The 21,986-nt window shown below is 41.8% G+C and overlaps 1 protein-coding gene across 1 annotated transcript in view; it reads right to left on the minus strand.

Annotated features, from left to right (window-relative positions):
* The window catches only part of PLXDC2 (plexin domain containing 2), a 347,246-nt gene that overhangs the window by 60,130 nt on the left and 265,130 nt on the right, over positions 1-21,986 (minus strand). The window contains exons 8-9 of the mRNA XM_018564229.1: positions 19,638-19,733; positions 15,711-15,792 (exon numbers count right to left, since the gene is read on the minus strand). Coding sequence (XP_018419731.1) covers positions 15,711-15,792; positions 19,638-19,733 — 178 coding nt within the window. The remainder of the gene's footprint in view (positions 1-15,710; positions 15,793-19,637; positions 19,734-21,986) is intronic.

Here is a 21,986-nt window from a genome sequence, read left to right on the forward strand (position 1 = left end):
GGCCTCCAGTGAAGTTTTCTAGTGTTGGGACCATTATAGAGGCTGGTGTGGGTGGAGGACGATGGTCATCAATGCAGATGAATGCAGAAAGAGCAGGGTGTTGTGAGTTAGTTTACCATTTCATTTTTTGTGAAAAGGTGAACTAACCCTTTAACCCCTTCATGACTGAGGCCTTTTTTTATTTTTTTGCACCCATGTTATATTCCACATTTTAGGCCTGAACATTACTTAAAACCCCCAAACATTATATATTTTCTAAAGGCCAAGACCCTATAGAATAAAATGTTGGCAGTTGCACATTTTTATGTTGCACGATATTAGCGCAACTCCTTATGAACCCCAAAATGTAGTGAAAATTTTACTTAAAAGCCCCAAAACACAATAAAATACCCATTTTTAAAATAAAATATAAAAGATGAGGTTGCAATGAGTAAATAAATATCCACATGCCCAGGTTAAAAATTGTGTGCGTCCGTGAAACAGCGACAAACGTCAGTACCCCAAAAAGTCCATAGACGACGCTTTAAAAGCCCCCAAAGGTCATCAGTTTAGAGATACCCAAAAATATTGGCCCTAGAATTATTGCTCTCACTCCGGCGTGCGCGGCGATACATAACATGTGTAGCGCGTTAGTCGTTTTCATACGTAGGCGCACATGACGAGTGTTTACGCAGCAACGCGCGTGCTCACGGGGGACTTTAAAAAATAGTTTTACTTTAATTGCTATCACATAGTGTGGCTTACAAGCCCCCCATGTGATAGCAGATGGTGGTGACAGGTACTCTTTAAGGTGATGCTGGGGGTCCAAAAGACCCCCAGTGTCACCTTTACACTCCAAATAAGATATTGAAGTAGAGATCGCACTTCAATAGCTTATAGCTGGGCTTCAGGAGCCCATAGTAGGGGCATCGGAGCCCGGGAAGCACGGCGACGGGGGGGACTATATAAGCGATCTGGCGACAGCTGAGTCACCAGAATCGCTTCTATTGTAAAGCCGACAGTCGACTTTACAAGTTTAAACAGAGTCCCGGCGGCAGCCCCGATTGCTGGCGACATACACTGTACATTGTCAGTTGTGAAGGGGTTAAATCTATTTTCGCTATGTTTGGCACCATGATACATTGTATACAGGTTTCTTAAAGGAGAACTATGAGATGAGTGATTTCCACTCACCTCATAGTTCTAGCCGACCTGTGACAATGAGACTGTCACAGGTCGGCTCAGTAGATCGGGAGGTGAGCGAACACATACCAGGTTCGCTCACCTCTCGATCCTGTCACGGCTCTCTGCCGTGACAGGGGGAGGGCTGGATTCCCCTCTCCCTGCTCCGATCTGCCAGCGCTGACTGGCGGAACGGACGGGGAAGGGGGCGGGTACAGCTGGCTCTGCCTCTAGATAAGCAGAGCCAGCTGTCACTCACGCAGCTGGGCGGATCCCGTCATCTACGTCAGGATCCGCTCCGGCTGAGGTGTCTCAGTATACCGCAAGCTGTAGCTCGCGGTATACTGAGCTTAGGGTAGCAGGAGGACGCTAGTTTGTGTCCTCCCGTTACCCTAAGGAGAACTATGGGGAAAAACACTGACCCCATAGTTCTCCTTTAAGCAAATCGTTTTATGAATCTGTTGCAAAGGTTTTCACCTGGAGATCCTTCTGATAACAGGACTTTCTGTTGCAGGCTGACAATGACTCTCAGCACCGGCATTGTCAGTCTGCCAAGTACACTCCTTCAGTTGGACCTTGGGCTGCCTTAAGGGCTGTGCATGCCTCCTGCAGACCTAATATCAGTGAGGAGCATGGGTCTCAATGTGTATAGTATAGCACCATGATTACATGCTGAGTTTCCTTTCCGTCTACAGCCCTGATCCTGAGATCCAAAAACCAGTCAGTCAGTGGTCAAGTGACAGCAGACTAAAAACATGGTATTGGTTTTCAATGACACCATTCGGGAACTATGCACCATTTAGTTTGAAGAAGAACTCCAGGATTTTTTTAAAATTAACTCTTGCAGCAGATCTACATACGCACTGCAACGGTTAGCTGTTCGTTTGTGTCTAGGGTAAAAGAAGAATTAAGATGCCCATACACCTTACACTTATCTGCAGATTTTCTGTGGTCAGATGGAAAAAGTGCAAAAGATTGGCCCAGGTGGAGATTACTCCATCCCCACAGTTAAGTGTAGATGGAGGAATCTGTTGCACATTTTCCATCTGACCACAGAAAATCTGCAGATAATTGTAAGGTTTATGGCCAGCTTTACTCACCCAAAGCTTCTTATTAGACGGGTTGTGGAATATCTCTCCCCCTCCTCTGCAGCGGTCTAAGGTCCAGTAAATCATCACGTCTATACACTGTGCATAGAAGTGAGGACGCTGAGGAGCATTCCAATCTGCTGCAGAGAAGGAAGAGACAGGCTGGAGGGAGCGCGGTGACACCTGGGTGAGTATATTTTTATTTTAGCACCTAGACACAAACAAGCACTTAACTCCAGGGTTTTTTTTTTTAAATTAACCCTTGCAGTGGGGCAAGGGTTAATTAGAAAAATCCTGGAGTTCTGCTTTATTTATGCTGCTGCAATATTCTGCAAGACTTCAAAAGGCAGGGTTTTAAAGAAGATATTTTGCTTACAAAATAATTGCCCCCTCTGTAAAAGTGCAGCATTATCATCACCACTTAGGAGACCAGAGGTTCCATCGAGAGCATTGTAAACAGTGATCATAAATGGACCAGTAAGTGCTATCAAGCCAACTGTTCGGCGCATCATTTGCAATAAGCGTGTGGGTAATAGCTAACCTCCAGGGAAGTAGTACACAAAATGCAATTATGTAATCATTAAACAATCATTAAAGTGTACTTAATGCCCAAACTTTTTTTAGTTTTGGATAGAGTGTTAAATCCTGTTACTTTTGTGTTGCTATATACACACTGTATAGGGCGCAGTGGTGTGCACAGTGTAGAAAAGTACAGAATACATAATATACATACAGTACAGAAGACATAATATACAGCACAGTGTACAGAGTGAGGTGTGTGAAAGTGTGTAACGTACAGCAGAATGTACTGTGTTGAGAAGTGAAGGCTCCAAAATTTTGTTTTGGTTCGATTACATTTTTTTACATTTTCACATTCGGATCCAAAATTTTACTTGGTTAGTCAGAATTTGCACTGATTTGAATTTTTATCGGATTCTATTTTTTTTAAAATAAAAGGACTTGCCAAAAAACAGGGTTTTGTTTTAAATAAAAGATTTTTTTTACAGTGTTGTATGTTTATTTACTATTTTACTGTATTTGGTGAATGAGTAAGGGTAACAACCTCCCCATACTCATTTACGAGGATGGTGCAGCATCTGGGTGCCCCGTTTATTAAACCAGATTCAGATTAGCTCAGATTAGCCGCAGACCCCCACAACCACCAGGCCAGCGTTGTGGGGAAGAGGCCCTTGTCTTCTAGCACACCCGCATGGACTCAGAGGGCTAGTGGTAGCACCAGGGTACTGGATACAGAGACAGGTAGGAAAGAAACCAAAAACCAAGAAGTAAAGGTAATTTTTTTCTTTCAGAAATTACGTTATTCTTTTAAAAATGTAACTGTACCTTAAAAAAGAAATGGCAAAAAGGGTAACAGACATCCATACAGTGAAAGATATGAGCGCAGCCACTATTTTCTCCTGGTCTACTAATTGATCTCCAGCATTGGCATCCTATCACAAGGGTTTTGAATATATTCCTTGCTTGTGATTGGCTATTTTTTACACAGTGAATTTTTAACACATTCACTAAGCTAAGTACAGCCACCACTGTAGGAATGAGCTCAGCTTTGGACTGACTGAACCGTGTCTGAACCTAAGTTCCTCCGGACCCAGAAGGAGCTCCTGCTAAACACAGAAGGATGCTCCTTCCATGCCACTCAATCAGCTGCGGGCAGGAAAGCAAAGGCCCAATTAGCTAATCAGCTACTTGACATAAGCAAAGGGGCAGAGTGCAGTGACATCACTGACCTTATATGTCTACGTGGCAATATTAGGTAAATGATGTTAGCTCAAGTATCCAATTCCTTTGTTCATGGTCAGCTGTGGGGAAAGGGGGGGGGGGGATGCCCCGGTCCACAGCTGATTGGCCAGGCCTATGTAGCTTCTCAGATGAGCTCAGGCTCCAACCGAGTTCCTACACCACTGTAGTGCAGGCATCTAGACAGGAAGTGGATACAAGATGGTTAGAGAACAGCAATGTGTTGCAAAAAAAACATAAAAACAGTATCTTCGAAAATTAAAAAAAATTGGCAGCTGTTTACTGTATAATGTATATATTTATAATACATCATTTACAATTCATGTAGCTAACAAAATGTCATCCAGTTAGGGTTTGCATCAACTGAACATGTGTTTATCTAAATAATATTTTTTAATGATCTGAACATACTGGATCTTCAATCTATCTACACAATAAAAATGAAACATTTAACAAAATACAGCATTTTCTATTACAACTAATGCTGCCATCTCCTTTCGCTAGTTGCTTTCATTAGGATATTTAACAAGAGATTGTAGTATCTAAAGTCAGAACATTGTTGGTTGAACATTTTCTAGCTCCTCTGTTTTCCGGCACTCTGCAAGAAGTTTGACTGGAATATAAAATCATCTATTATTAAATGCTAATTCCCATACAGTTTTATGCAGTTTGTGCACACAAATTATCTTGTTACATTTGAACCCTACTAGGATAGAACTGGAAAATTCTGGGTGGGGAACAATTTTCTGCTCTATAAACTCTCTTGAGCTATCGCCTCTTATCAGAAATAGGTTTCAGACACTGCGTTTTATAATATATCTATTTAAAATATGTTTTTTGGCAAATGACTAGCGTTTGTGCTCGGAGATTCTATGAGACAATTATTTAAAATTCAATTTTGTGAGAGAACTGAATCATAGATAACATATTCCTATAATATAGTCTACATAAGGTCAATAACATAGCATGTATCTGGATGTCCCAATTCCTCAATGTCAGCGTAAGAGGTTTTCTGTTTCTAAAGTAGAAGTCTGAATATACAATAAAAGGGAAACCATGTATTTTTTAGTGAGTGTTGCCTTCGAGTTATAGCGCAGTTTACCTGAGAATTACGTTTGACTAAATTTTCACATTTTCTTTTGCTTTCATATTTTTATGATCATACTCTATATCCAGATTTTTATTTTCTGCATTCAATAGCTATCTGTACATCAGACAATATAATCAGCAACAAAGCTGAATGACTGCTGTGAAAACAATACTCCCGGAATAGAGGCACCTGTTTTTATTTGGAAATCACAATATGAAAAATCTACATATGCAGTTATCTAAGGCCTCTATCACATGGGTGGTCTGATCAGATCCACCTGCCAGTTTGTCAGTACACCTCCTTACACTTAAGTTAATTTTAGTGCACAAAAACACAATATAATACCCTTTTTTTGTAGGATACAAAAATGAGGTTGGTGCCAAGTAAATACATACCAAGGGTGTCAAGCTTAAAAATTGCGATCGCCCATGAAATGGCGACAAATTATGGTACCCCAAATTGTCCATAGCTAATGATTTAAAAGCCCATACAGGCCATCAGTTTGGAGTTAACTGTGAATATTGGCCCTAGAATTATTACTCTTAGTCTGGCACACATGGCGATACCCAACATGTTTAGCGCAATTATCTTTTCTTACGTAGGCGCATCTGACGCATGTTTACGTTAGTAAGCACGCATTCGCGGGGGACAGGGGATTTTACATTTTTTGTGTGTTTTTAAATGTATTCACTTTATAGACCTCTGGCGGGTGATTTACAACCTAAACACACGCACACACCAGGTGCGTGTGATTTTCACACAGCAAAATGTATTTATTAACCAAAAAGTCTCTAAAAGCATATTTCCACTAATGCCATACATGGAAAAATCATGCACATGATGCATATATAATGCTGCTTCACAGTTTAGACAAAAATGGTTAGCTCATGCATTTACATTCCTGCATTCATCAACGCAAGCAACACAACATAGAGCTAATTTACACAACATCATCTTGCAATTCATGCTTGGCTTTGCACAACACACCTGCTGGGTGTGTACACACTACAAAGGTGTTTAGATTCCACCCATAGATCATGCTGGGAGGGAACACACTACAGAGGTGTATACATGTTCGTGGTGTGTTTATAAGGTTAGTAAATCAACCCCCTAGTGTCACCTTTCTACATCAAATAAGCTTTTAAAGCATACACTGGGCTTGATTAGCTTCTTCTCTGACTTATCTAGCATGGGAATGACAGCTGAAGAGCTGGAAGTGACGCAATCAGCGTCACTTTCAGCACCATTCAGCGAGCAGGAGATCGGCAAACTGATGTCCACTGGTCTCTCTCCTTGCTTCCCGCTGACACTAGTTATGCTGGTCCTGGGCACGCCGGAGGGGCGGCAGTGACAGGAAAACAAGGAGGGGGTGTGGGGCGGGGGGAACTATTTACCGGCCCAAGGAAGTGATCTGGCGCAGCTCAAGCCACCAGAATTGCTTCCAGTGTAAAGAAGAATCAGCTTTATACAATTAAACAGAGTCCCAGCAGGGTCTGTTTACAGGGGCCCACAGCCAGCCCCATAAGGGATACGGTGGTGGCAGCAAAAGGGTTAAACCAGGAATAAAAAAGGAGAATGTTTGTGTCATGTTTGGCTTTTTCAGACGTAAACATGATGGATCGGAGGTAATTGGATGTAAACGGACACATGTCCACTTACATCCAGCTGCTCATAGACCTAACATAGGTCCATTTAGTAAATTGTTTTCCTCCATCACAAGATGGAGGAAACAAAAACTGATCATACACAGATATAACAAAAGTGGCATCGCCTGCTGATCCCCTGATTATCGGAGAGGGTGTGAGTCTGTGTGAAAGGGGCCTAACATTAGGGACATATTTATAAAGCAAGGAATGTGACATTCACAAAACCATCACTGCAAAAAATAAAACACATGCACCACGAAGATTCACCTGCACTGAATGTTTGGTAAATGCCACATTCACTTTTTTATAAATATCCCCTTTAAAGCCCAATTCCTCTCCTAGAGTTAAAAAAAAAAGTTCTAGTTGCATAACTTTTTAAAAATCTGGAGCATTTTCCTACAGTACCTTTTTCTGCACCACAAGATGACCCACGTCACTCAACCTGGTAGACTTAGAAATGACTGTGAGTGAGTGTGTAATTGCCCCACCCTCTGAGTACAAGGTTCTGCACTTACAGTGTATTGATTCAGAGAGCGGCACCAACGCCATTTCATCAGCTCTGCTATATGCATCATGCAGGACTGACCACCTCCATGAGAAGATTGGAGAGCGTGTAATGTGACCGGCCTTAGACATCAGAAAAAGTTAGTGAAATGTAAAAAAGCAAAACATGTGGCTGGGGGGCTCAAGAAGGGAAGGATGTCCTCTCGTGGAGGGAAGCACATTGCCTTGACTGTTCGTCATTCAGCTCCTGTGCTCCTGTGTCATGACATACTTTAGGGTTATGCGTGGCCTGACTGCAAAACTCCTTGCAGGATGCACTTGTTCCTTCCAACACAGAAGGAACAAGCCGGCAATTTGTTCAAACACATGCACAGTGTGCTTTCTCCCATCTAGCCGTGGTGGCTAGTTTAACCTCTTGCCGTCCGCCCGTAGTAAAAAAACGGACGGACGGCACTGCAGCATCTGCGGGTTGCCGTCTCCAGACGGCAATTTTTTTCTGCTCGCGCGCGCCCCCTAGCGGACGCATTAGCAGTGTGCTCTCTTCCCTTCTGTAGCAGCAGCCACGGAGCTGAGAGGGGAAGAGAGTGAACTGCCCATGCACAGTGTTTGAATAAACCGCCGCCATCACTGGAGGGCAGAGAGAGCATAGTGCGCATGTGCAGTGTTTGAATGAGCCGTGGGGTCATTCCATCTGTGTTGGGGGCACGCAGGCACATTATGCCATTTATAGGGACAGAGGGGGATCTCCTGGCAACAGTTTTACAGTCAGGCCCTAAGGTATGGCAGGACACAAGGGCATTTTTTTAAACCTGAATGGTTATTTATATTTGGCAGAGCATGCTAAAATACATGGGGCATTTTTTGGAAAATGTCACTAGAGGTGAAGTAACCCTTTAAGCAGGGGCGTAACTAGAAATCACAGGGCACCATAGCAAAATTTTGTATGGGGCCCCGTGATTGCTAGTTATGTCACTTGCAGAGCCCACCAAAGACCTGCAAGGTTCCAGTTGGGCTGCACGCCTCTTACCTGTCAGCGTTGTCCACCTCCGTGGTCGCCGGGCCCCCGCCTCCTCTTCCGTCCCCGGGCTCCGCCACCTTCTATCGACGGGTCCCGCCTCCTCTTACATTACTAGCCCCACCTGCTCTTAGATCGCTGGCCAGTGATGTGACAGGAGGTGGGGTTGCTGTTAGTCGTGCCCCGCCTCCTTCTTTACTGCAAACGCCGGTGTAACCGGCCTCTTCTGCCGCATCTGCAGGCTGTCACTGACACAGCTCCGCAGCGACTGTGAGGGGGAACGTTCTCCCTCACAGCTGCTGCTGAGCTATGTCAGTAACAGCCAGCACCCCGAGTTTCCATCACTATGGCGATTGTTAACATCTGTTAAATACTCGTACTGTTATTCTTTTAAATGACTAAATAAAGCTTAGAACATCTGTAGGGTTCTAATTAGGTTGGGGCTATTGAAATTACTCCTATATTATTATTATTAACATAAGGTTATTTATATCAAGCTAATTACAGTCACATATGCCTATAAAAAGTATACACCTAATGTCCATACTTGATCTATTTACTTGTACGTGATATTTCATTATTTCTTAGATTGAAGGTATGCTAAACTTTTATCTGCTTTGGTCTCTTAGGTTTCATACAGACGTACACTGTTTATTCTTACCTTGTACACCCTGGTCTGCAGGGCATCATAAGCAGCAGGAATTTACAAATCATTTGTGAATAACGCTTGGAGCTGCTTCTTTGAAGCGGAGTTTCAAACAGCTAAATACACGGTTGAAATACATATATGGGAATTGCTTATACTTGCAAATGGATTCATAATTCTGGTCAGCCAGTCTTATCATCTGGACAACTCTGCCAGAGTGCAAAGCTAAGCTAGATGCTTGATCTTCCTGCCGACTACACTGGAGGTAAGCATTACAGTCTGAACCAGGATCCGGCCAAACCTGTGACTGGAAAGGTAATCACAACAGCCCATTAATAAGGTCAACCCTCAGCTCTCCAGTCTCGTATGTTCTCTATAATAAATTGCCAGCACTGTGTGAAGCAATAGAATTCTAATCTAGAGCTGCAGCTAACGATTATTTTCAAAATCGATTAGTTAGCCGATTATTAAGAAGCGAGCGTGAGGTGGCGAGGAGGTGTGGCGCGCAGCGTGTGTTGAGCCGTGAACAGGGCCAACCAATCAGAAGCCGATTAATCGATTATTGAAAAAGTTGACAACTTTTTCAATAATCGATTATAATCGATTATGTCGATTAGTTGTTGCAGCCCTATTCTAATCTGAATGATAGCATGCATAGGATTACATGAAGCTAGAACAGGTTCAGGTACTTATGCTAGCGGTATCTAAAAATACATTTAAAGGGAAACTGTAATAGATTTGGGTACATTTTATGTCTTTTTTTTTAAAGTTAACAGGTTTTCTAAATTATGTTTTATATCTTTTTCTAAAAAAATAGTTATTTTACAAGTAAACATTTAAAGCGATGCACTTGTGACCCATGGGTTTTCTACAGAGAAAAAGCAACAGGTGTATGCTTTCAGACTGTCTCTCTCTAGCCGAAAGTCTAGATGGAGCAGAGAAAGAGAGGATATGATAGAGGCTAGATTACTAACTACTCTGTGTAATTCAGCTCTGTGTAAAAGGAGCTCTAGTGATTGAGCTCTGAAGCAAACACTTCTTTTTTTAGCAACACAGTTAAGATTCGACAGGAAAAATATATAAAAAGGACCTTAAAGGTTGATTTGCTGGCTGAAAAAAATAAATAAACAGAAAGGTGTTTTTTTTTAACCATCATTCTTTTTCTTCTTACTTTGATCTTCATCTCTTTTTTCCCCAAGTTGCACTTTCTGTTTATTTTCTATAGAATATGCAACAGGATGTTCCACAATTTCTGAAGTCTTTTACATCACCAATTTATCACCCAATTGCTACAAACAATGTGTGTCTACAGCACATAAAAGGCTAATTTCCTTAAAAAGAAGTGCTGGCAGTAGCTTTGGACAAGCTTTTAGAAGACTTTGGAATGAACACTGATTCTGGATGTAGCTTAAAACCGTGGTCTAAAGCTGCTATGGTCTCTGAACAAGCTAGCGGCATATACTGCTTCTCTGACCGGCCGGTTTTATAAATCTTTGTGGGTGTGGGTTTTTACTATTTTTAAATAAAAGTTCCTTGATATACTACACCATGAGCAATTGTATTTCCTTCCTGGCATATGAGGATATGTAGACGTAATCACCCTAGATAAGGAAAAGGGGAATTGGATGATTATAGCACCCACAGTGAACGTTTGGGCTTCTCTGAAACGGTTGCTGGCTGTCTTTCACAGTCAGTGGTTCTGGTGAGTGTAATACCTTTGGGGCTTCGGAATTACACTGGAAAGATCACATTCACAGCACAGGATTGTCTTTTTCTGTGCACGTTGTGTGGAGGTGATACACGAAGAAACAGTTTTATGGACAATTTAATATTGCTTTAGTTACAAATTATCATTATTGCTTCAATTTATTATTGCTTTAGTTACATTGTATGCACAAGTATTTATATTGAAAAGGCTGCCACATACATGGACACATTTATATCACAATTCTTGATAGAAGTTTGATTTGATGTTTTTTGTGATTAACTCATCACTTGCACTTTTATGGTTTTGCACAATTTTATGTGTAAAAAATCTATTTACACACATTTATATATGTTCATATAGAGTGTGATTTTTTCTGCACTTTTTAAGGTGAAATCACTCATCCAGATTGATTCCTAATTTATTATCATTATTGCCCAATTTTTAGCGCTGTGAAATTATTTTAGAAGACTTTGGCTGGTTTCCGTTAGCTTTAGCACCTCTCGGAGTCTCCTTGAAGCCTGTTTAAAATGCTCTGTAAAAGGCTGCTGAATCCTGGTGTGATTTCCTGACATTGTACCTCTACGTTCCCTTCCAGAAGTGACTAGTCTGATATCTCTCAAAAATATAAAAAGAAACTAAAATGTGACTCAACTTGCCAGATGCCACATAAAACCTAATGTAATGGATGTTATTGTACAATAAGAGAGTAAAACTTGGTGAGAGTGTAGCGCCCTCTAAAATGTCGCTATTCAATTTAGAGATACCTGGACTGTAACCAGTCTAGATACTGATTATACAGAGCTCTGCATTCTATAGGTGTCCCTGAGTCTGCTGGATCGATTGCTCCTCCTGTTGCTGAGGAAAAGGGAGCCTTGGTATACAGTGAGGGAGGATCCACCCTCAGGTTATGACTATGCACCTGGCCCTAGCCAATCCCTGAGTAGGATGACTCAGAGGCATGGTTGAGGGCAGGTGATAAAAGGTCTGGGGACATTGTGGAGAGCTCTCTCTTTCCCCTAGGGGCCTCGCCCTAGGAGGACTGTGTGTGATGCAGAGCAAGCAGCCTGGGCCTCAGCACATGGCAGGTGCTGAGGGGCCTGGAGGCCTAAGGATACACTGATACTTCACTGGGCCCATACACGTGGCAGGTGTTGGGTGCCTTGTTCTAAGAAGATACTCTCATTTAACTGGAGTGCTCCTTGGCAGTTGCAGATGCTGAGGGCACAGAAGTTCCAGATCCTAAAGAGGAAAATACCTGATGGAAGCTGGGTCGGGGAGGAGTCCGCTTGTTGAGGGGTACCGCAGAGGAGCTGGTGCGAGCGTCCGTCTGGGACCCACAAGGGAGATCCCACACCCTATTCCAGGTATCTGTTCACAGTACTACTACCACAACTACTATTGGTCCCTGGGACCAGATCGCAGTGATTTCGGCCTTAGCGGTTGCTAGGGGAGAAAGCTGTCCTCAGAAGTATTTCCAAATGGCATCCTACAGATCCTAAACCCTCTCTCTCCTATTGATGTTGCAAATAAATACCCTAAAAAGACCCTAAGACTCGAGCCGTTCTGTCCGTGAGTGTCGGTGTGCTGTTGCTGATCAAAGGGGACTGGCAGCTGGAACCAACAGATAGGAGAACCTATTTCAATATTCAGCGGCTCCTTCGGGGGTGAGCGCTACACGAGTATTACACATGAAGTAGTTATAAGCGATTGTTCAAATACCTGGATGAGAAGTCATTACTTGAGCTGAGTTACCCAGCATATCTAACACTCCTGCGACACATTCGGTAGTACAGTGTGAAACATGAATACTTTTTAGAAACTTTCTTTATCTGTTTATGGAAAATACAGCTCACGCTAAGTCTGGCGCCTCACACAGAAGTATGACTAAAGCACTCCTGAATTATGAATTTTATTTTAACTGAATTATTCTGGTAAAAAAAAAAATGTAAGCCAGTCATAGTAATTTAAATCTGGGTCCTCAAGGTAAATGTATTTTCAAGTGCTCAGAAACCTCCGATATGCAAATATTCACTACCCTCCCTAAAGTTAAAGTGACCCTGTGACCTAGACAGCTCAAACTGAAATAACAGCACCCTGCAAAAGACCGTTACTCATATCTATCTTTCTAGGAGGTGGCCAGTCCAGTCTTCTCAGTTACAGAGCTATGACCGCCACTGGAATCCAACACTTTGGTTACCTGGTCTTCCACTGTGCACTGCGGCTTCTCCCATTAACTCCTATGTCACTATTGTGTCCTGCATTTACATAACCACAACACACAAAGGGCAATACACTATCCTACACACCAGGAAGTGTTAGAATCCAGTGACAGGGTCACTTTAATAGCTGACCTACCCCTCCAGCACCCAGCTTTGTATTACTGAGAATGATAGTGGTCTTGATAGCAAGCAATTGGAGAGGATAGGCCAAACACTGGATATTTACAAATCAGAACACCCGGGTTTTATGATCCTTTGCAGAAGAGTATGTGTGAGTGGGGGGGAGGGGGCATCAAAACACATTGACCTATGGGTGGCTGATTTAGATTATTATGACTGATTTTTACTTTTTTGAATAGAAAGTTTCAGTATAAACACTACACAGCCCAGTATAATTTAAATCTACAATTTTGAATTAATTAACTGTGCAAATCACTAGATATAAATAACATGTTTATCTTTATTGCTTGGAATGCAAAAGCAACTAATATGCAAACTCTGTACTGGACTCCCTCACAAAATATATCCTTATGCTTACCCCATGTATACATCATACTGGTGGACAATGGAGCTCTTAAGAAGTCATTGCAGGGTAAGCTTGCATTGCATCTTGAGAGCTGAAATGCTTAGAAGAAATAGCCAAAATCCAGGACCTAAATCTGAAATTATGCACATGGAGCTGGCAAAGGGTGAAAAAGCAGGCATCATAAACCCATGAAGCCCACCTGGGGCCATTTCATACTTATTGTGAGGGCCTCAGACAGAGCTGTAAAGCCAGTGTTTTCTAGCAGTCTCAATTTCCCCAGTCTTTGACTGTCTGTACAACATGTTGCCAGTCTCCAACCATGTTTGTATATTGTCAGAAGTCTTTGACCATCTCCTGTAGCGTGTCTGGAGTCTTCTGTAGGACTGCATTGAAGAGGGCAGCACATTGGCTTAGTGGTTAGCACTTCTGGTTTGCAGCACTGGGGTTCTATGTTTTCCTTGTGCTTGCGTGGGTTTCCTCCAACATTTAAGTTGGTTAATTTGCTTTCGTACTATATGTGTGTGCATATGAGATAAGAAGATTTGATTGTAAGCTCCTTAAGGGCAAGGACTGATGTGAATGTACAATATGTAAAGCGCTGCATAAAATATTGGTGCTATATAAATACCTGTGATATTCTTACCTTTGGCCCTTTGGTGATGTCAAGGCCCACACTTGAGGTACCCTAACAGGTAAGTTGACCCCCAATGACATAAACAGTACTTTTTCACGGAACATATTACAGTTTTGATCTGCGCTGAAGTTCTGCTACGTGGTTATTTTGGACCCAACCTATATTTAGCAGAGTTTGTTTAATAAAAAAAGAACAGTGGCCAGGCCATCATATCAGGAGTTGCAGAAGATGCAAAGGTCAGGCATAACTATTACTTATCATGTCTGTTCGGGAGCTGTGTACTCTCACTACAGTATATTATGAATAAACATACAAGAAATAAATCTTACAGTTTAAAATTGGTTTAAAGGACCACTATTGTGCATTTACCATTATGACACATGTGGACCAAGGCCTGAGGCAGCACTAAGCCTCTGAATGTACAAGCGGATACATTATTTTCCTTATTTTGTTTCCCTCTTGTGGTCAGCTCTAGATATTTGTGACCAATTAAAGCAAAAACAAAAAGGGGTTATCCTTCCCACAAACTTCTCACACTTTTGCCTTCACCCTAAGCAGGTGTAGCCCACCTTCTCCTGCTAAACATTCCTCCATTGGCTTCTTCGGTCGATACCCGCAGGGCCGGACTGGCCATAGGGCAAACCGGGCACTTGCCCGGTGGGCCGGGCCTGGGCCGAACACAATCAACCTGATTGTGTTCGGGCCGGTCCGCTATGCCAGTGCCGGCTCTGTGCAGAGCAGTGTCTACCGTGTGGTAGCGAGCAGAGCTGGCACTATCACACAGTAGACACTAGAGGGCGATGGTGGGGGAGGCCAGAGAAACACCTCCTCCCCCAGCTCTCTCTACTCTGTGCTCTTTCCGGAGCTTGCTGGTGCTGTTCGTGCAGCCTGCATTGTCCCGGTACCGGCCGAGATATTAACATATAAATGGGTCGCGGCAATTTGCATATCAATAAGCCGCGACCCATTCATATGTAAATATCACGGCTCATTCATATGCAAATCCTACCCCTCCCCCCGCTGCTAAGGATGAGAAGACTGTAAGAACAAGGTATGTGTATGGTCAGGGATTAAGATTGGGCTGCTCAGTCTAAAATGCCCGGGCCTATTTTTAGTCCCAGTCCGGCCCTGGATACCCGCATATGTGCAGTTTGGCCTTATAGAACTGGAGCCGGTCCCTCTACCAGCCCCAAGGAAGTATATAGGACTGAACTGTGCACGTGTGAGCATTGCAACAAGAAGCCATTGGAGGAATGCAAACAATGCCACAGGCCCCAGAGCAAGATCTATAGGAATTTGGCAGGGGGGAGGTGGGCTACACTTTCTTTGGGGGGGCAGCAGGTTAAGGAAATGTTTGCGGGAAAGTTTGCTTACCCTTTAAGGCAATATGACATCTGAGTATGGCCCAGAATAATACTTTTTTGTTTTACACGGACACTTTCTCTCTCTATCTTTCTCTATTTTTTTTCGCTCTACCTCTCTCTCCCGCTCTTTTCATTACCTTTCCATTTATCTCATGTAATATATTTTGCTTGCCTGCACTTTCTCTACTTCTGCAGTAAGACAGGATTATATTTTATGTGTGTAAGTCTCATAATGATTCAGAAATGGAAGAGAAAACTCCAGGGTTTAAGAAACCATTTTAGCCAATAGCCAATCATTTCATCAGATAAGTGAAAACATAATTACGCAGTGGAATCCCAATATGACTCTACCTTTGGAGATTATTGCACCAGCTGCAGTTGAAGCCGATCTGGGATCTGACACAGGTACCACAGCTGCTAAACTGGAGACAAGCTGACGTGTAATTACAACGGCCGGCCGGGAAGCTGCTCGTCGGGCTCCACTGTCTGCTCGTCACAGACGAGTGGACGAGTGGATTTTTCGAGCCCTGTATATATATATATGAATTCATGTTAGTAACTAATCAATTCAAGTGTTCTGACGCGTGAGTGAAGATTCTATTGGGTTTAAGGGTTATGGCACTTGTCATCTTTCCTCTGTGCATTCTTTTGGCAGCGTAAGCTGGTTCATTTTTCAGTAAAATATATTAACACACCAACTGTAAATCAGTGTAAAGTGGATGAGGTCTCCTGATTTCTGATTGATGGCTAGGCCAAACAGGCAGTAGCTTAGATGTATCGTCTGGCCAGATCCTGGCATGTCACCAAGTAGAACCCACTCACTGATGTTCATTGGTTACATTGTACTATGCCTGTGCATTGCAGCCCTGCAGCCCCTGGGCACAACAGTAACATTAAAATTAAAAAAACCCAGAACAAAAACCTATTATATTGAAGCCTACCAGTTCTTAGGTGTATTGGCTGCATTGGTTTTCTTTTTTCAGGATAAGAACATTAAGTTCAAATCGCAAGCACTGCCAAAGTCCAGAAAATACCTTTTGGTGTTGCCAGAGATGCAATGCCCTTGTCACCTCATGTGAGCTGAGGTGCAAGCATAAAACAATGTTCATTTTCTTCTTCAAACTGCTAGCCATGTAATGGAAGTGAACAAAGGCAGACATATTTAAAATTCAGCCTTCATGACATCCATAGACTCAGTGGAGCGTAGCCAACCAGGGACAAGAAGTGTGTTATTTGCAGGATTGCCAGATGCAAATAGGGGAACACAGGCTTGAAAATAGAAACCTAATGCAGCCACTACATCTAAGAACTGGTGAGCAGAGAGAGCTGAGTTGCTGAGTGAAGAGGTTTAATACTTCGGCTGTGAACCCTGTGAATTAATTTCTCAATAGTGCCTGCAACTACAGAGGTCAGTGATGGCTTAATTCAAAGCTCATATACTGTTTGTTAAGTAGATGTGAATGTAGAATATGCAAAAATGACTCTGTCGCTAGATTTAAAAAACTTTTAGAAAATACTCCCTGCAAAGAAACCAGTTAAAACTCACCTGCCCCACTACCGATCTTTTTTTTCTTGAAGCACTATAGCTTTCCCAAGATTGTTGAATGCCTGGTCACCCGCTGTGTGGTTCCTACTGAATGCCACTACATCACTAATGTAACCTGTTCTCACTCCCAGAAGTGTTTTAGATGGGAAGATTCTTCAGAGGATTCTTCAGCAGAATCAGTTGAGAAGATTCCCAGAAGTTCCCCATAAGTATCAGATGAGAAGACTCTTCAGCAAGCTTTGGTGCTACAAGGCAGCGAAGACTGGTGGCACAGGCGTCAAGACAAGTATTAACTGTTTTGTTTTTTTTCTTCTCTTTTCAGGGAACACTTTGTAAAGGTTTTTTTTTTAAATCTAGAGTCTCTTCAAGTCAATTTGCAGCTGGATTAATATGGACATTGGGTGATATGACCATGAGTTGTAGCCCATATGGCCTGCTGCATTTCTGTGAGCGGCAATGTATGCAAAATGATTGCTAACATTTACAAGCAAGATCTAAGTGTTGGCAACTAAATGGCAACTTCACTATTATAAAATATCCATATAGGTTCAATCTGTCGCTTTGCTTTTTCTATGTAGCAATATCCCTAAGCAACTCAACCTGCATGTTGCAAACAACTGTAGTGGGTTTTTTTTTAAAATGATTCAATTATCAGTGAGAATGTAATGACAAAGTTCATCTTTAATGTATGATCATTTAGTACCATGTGGACTGCATATAACGTTTCCTATATGTTCTATATATTCTATAAAACGCAGTGGGAACATATCCTTGATATTACAGTAATGCTATGCATACATTGGAAGCTTTATTTAATGATTATTACATGATAACCACAGAGGAGCCCCCATATTAAATTTTTCTGTACAATATCGTTTTGAAAGATGTGGAATAATTCATTCATTTGTGCCTTCAATCACATCTACCTAATGCAGGACAAATTAAGAGAGGGGCTTTTGCAGATAAATCAATGCGCTCTATAAAATACCATTGTGTCAATCATTGAATATTTAATTTCAAAACAGATGAAGCTTATTAGACAAAGGTGTGACATAAATGTGACATTTACAGTTAGAATCATTATATGAATCAGCTTTTAATGTATTCCATTCAATGCCTGATCTATTCCATATTAACCTCCAGCACAGGATGCTCAAAATACAATGTAGGGCATCTTTATTAAAACCAGTAAAAAGAATAAAAAAATCAATTGTTAGTTATGAACTTTCTATTGCATAACATTGTATTTAACATCAACCATTCTACACTTTTGGAGATTGTTTATCACAAAGGGATCACTAAAGAGGAAACTAGTGAAACTGTCTCTACCCATTGATGGTAGAGATCTGTCTCGTCTTATTTTAATTGCTGCAGGGGGCCCCCCCCCCCCTCCCTCACATACAAATGTCCTCCCTAGTTTGGCTCATGGAATGTTAGGGACCATGTGTGGTTTTCTGAAAGGTTCATTCTCTCGTCTACAGAAATAAAGTAACCATTGCTGAATAAAGTACAGGTAGTTTATTAATTTTATTTGCTATGTGATAGCAAGCACTTTCAAACTGTAGCAAACAATGTATTGTTATATAAAGAGGTATTCTACTTTCATTAAAGTGAACCTAAACTAAAACAAGGAAGATTTACTATCTCATAGAGAATATCTAAAAATGTTAATTATTCCTAAACATTGACCAGAAAAAATTACCCTTTGTCTTGACTTCCCCCTGAAAAACAGCAGTGCACTCCCTGTGACTTGAGCCTCATAGCTGCAGTGTGAGATCTATGGCACTGTTGCCTCTGTCTCCTGGTCTCATCAGATTCGGAGTGAGATTTGGTGATATCACTAATGTCTTGCTTACTGTTTTCCATGCCTGAAAATAAACTGTATCTGAGGACTTGCATTGCAAGCAGGGCTGGATTTATTCTCTCTGCTGCCCCAAGGCCAGGTTCCTCAATGCTTCCGAAACCCCAAATAGTGGTGCATAGCATAATATCATGAAACCATTCCATTTATTTTAATTGTAGGTCGTTCTATACATTTTTCCACAACATATGTTTATCTTTAAATACACAATCGTGTGTAACTTTTGCCTTTTGTCTTCTGCCTCAAGCTCCCCCTGCTTCCTTATAGGCTGCATCAATCTGTTTTTTTTTCCATTTATGAAATAGGCACTTAATTTATGGTGATTTCTACTTGTTTCCAGATGACTATGCATTTGTTCATTCAATTATTTATATACTTATTTACGTAATTTAAGTCCTGATGTATTTCACATTTGTCAATATGTTTTTCTTAGCAGCTCCCGTAGAGTTGCTGCTTTTTTTTCCCCAAAAGCTCTTTCATGTAAACCAAAGTTGTAATTAAGGTTTACTGACCCTTTAAATGGCCATACAATGAAATATCTGCTAACAATTACATCTTCCTGTCTTGTATTCATAAAACATCCATAAAACAGAGGAGCAAATCATGTCAGTCCATTCATCTAAGTAATGCAGCACTTTCAAAAATAACATGACATCAAAGATATAAAAAGTGCACTGTGCATATGAACTCCATAATGGATGTTGCTTGCTTACTCTTAATATGATCTGCACACACTATATGTTTTTTTTCTGACATCTCCTACAGTATGATAATTCTTCATACTCAAAGCCACTTTTACAGATCATTAAATCAATAGACTGCAGACTGTCTTTTCTAGAGTGACGTATTATCCAGCAACCGAAGCACTCACTTGGAAGAGGTAACATTTCCACCGCTGAGCAGTTAGTAATCTTGGACATTTCCAACTCCACTCTGTGATACTCAAAAATGGTTCTCCTGCGAACATCTAGAAAAAACACAAGATTAAACCACAGCATTTATCATATACATAAACAGCTAAATTCACAGTTGAAATACAAATGTACCATACGTCGTAATTGTCAAAAGATTTGTTTTTATGTTTATCTAGCCCTGTGATATACACAGCTTTGCCAGACAGCAGTTAGGAAACATAGCTAGGTCTCCTGCCCACAGCCTATGACTGGACAATGAAGTAGCAGCAGAAAACTGATAGACTGATCCCTCTGCTCTCTATCTGTCAGTATGTTCCTTGTTGGAACAAGTATATGCCGAGTATAACAGTATATTCAAATCTGAGTGGCTATTAGTGCTGTCCTTCCCTTCCTGTCTTAGTACAAGTCTGATATCAAGACAAATAGAGCTACTTGCTGTATTAACGGCATAGTCTACTGACAAATGAAACTTCAGTTCAGTCTAGGAAGACAAGGCTTGATAAACTTGTCAGCTCTTTATGTCTTTGAGTAATAAGATCTCCCTGCAAGAATGTGTGACTTGAGCCCCCCTTTATCAAACTATAACAGAGATGTCCTCTCCTGACGTATTTTTAATAATGGCACCATCATAAAATATATTGTGTGTGTACATTTGGGCAGACATACAGTATATACACATTACAAACACAGGGCATGCTTTTGCAGTTCTCTTTTACTACTCCTTCGTACAATGCAAATCAATCAGTTGGTCAACGGATGGAAAACAATTCATTTCCTCTGTGGCTGATATCTTATCTCAGCAGTATTCAAGCAGTTATGCACAGTTAGTGTTGTAAAAATCAAGAAATCTCTATTTTTAATATAACTACATAAATATGTGTGGGAGCAGCAGTCCCCTACTGTAGTTTATTCACCCCCCCCTCCACCCCCCCTCCTTTAGTCATCAATACAGGCTGTGCAATCAGCAAAGCCTGCGGAGGAGAGCTGTAGCAGTGACAAGGCAGGGGACAATGTACCGAGTCCACGGCTCTCACACAAAGTTCCTTCTCTGCAGCCGGCTGCCTATTCATTCAATTTTCGGCCAGCACTGGGGAGCATGACATTTCAGTTTAAGCTTTAGGCCTCACTATTATATATTTCTCTATACAGAACCTTTTGGATAAACTTAAATGGACACCTCTAACTCTGACTTTGCAGGGGGCATGTCGGACCTCTGTAGTGAGAGCACTGCTTCCACCAAGGGAGTGAATGCCCTTCTCTCCAGCATGCTGGCCAGAGACTTTTCTACTCAGGCTGTTGCTGTTTTCTAGAAAAAAGAACTGTAAAACTTTGCACAACGTTTGTTTTTATGCACCTGGAATGTATTTAGCTAATTCAATAAGCAAAAGTTCTGTTAGGCTTTAAACTAAACTCCAGACAGTCAACAACATCTCCAGACAGTCAACAAAAAAGTTATTTTCTTTTTGTGTAGGGATGTGTTCCTGAAGGCTTACTTAAACCTGCACCTAATTTTTCAGTTTTACTCTATTGCTCTGATTTTTCCAGTAGGTGTGCCTAGTGGCTGTCTATGATGTTTCATCTTCCGGACTCTGTTGAGAATCCGATAGATGTGTCAGGAATACATCATGGTTAGCCTTGATGTTTGTTGTTTAGCCAACCACTGATGAGCTTGTTTATTCATGGGTTGGGCCTAGCTCTAACAAAACTCTTTACCATGCTGCTGGAGAGTTACGGGGTTATTCACAAGGGAGCCGAAGGATCCAGCCGTAGCTTCGGCTGATCCTTCGGCTCTCTTCGGCCGCCGGAACCCTTTGGTTCAGTCAAACCGAGGGGCTGCTGTACGGGCTATTCACTATAACCTGTACAGCAGCCGAAGGCAGCCGAGCGCCTCAGCCGAGCCGAACCCATATGCTTCAGCTCTGCTGAGCCAAAGTAACAGCCGAAGCGTGGAAAAAGGTCGGCTGAAGCCGACCGCTCTTTATGCAAAGGACAGCTAGGCGGAGCCAATAATCCAATAGGAAACAGTTGGGCGGAGCAATCTGTCACTGCTAGCTCCGCCCAATTGTTTTTATTTTGATTTTTTAAAATATCTTTATTTATTTTTTACTTTGATCATTTGTTTACATTTTACAAATATTTTTTCAACCTTTTAAAAAAAAACTCTATTCACTTATTTTCTATTCTGCTCGCTACCTTGGAAGTACCGGGCAGAAAAGCCGAGCCGAATGCAGTGAGCTACCGGAGCTTCGGCTCAGCCGATCAGAGCATGTTCGGAACAGAGCATGTTCGGCTGACCGAAGTGCGAC

The sequence above is a fragment of the Nanorana parkeri genome, unplaced genomic scaffold, assembly GCF_000935625.1.
Source record: "Nanorana parkeri isolate BGI_ZX_2015 unplaced genomic scaffold, ASM93562v1 scaffold23, whole genome shotgun sequence".
Classification (NCBI taxonomy): Eukaryota; Metazoa; Chordata; class Amphibia; order Anura; family Dicroglossidae; genus Nanorana; species Nanorana parkeri.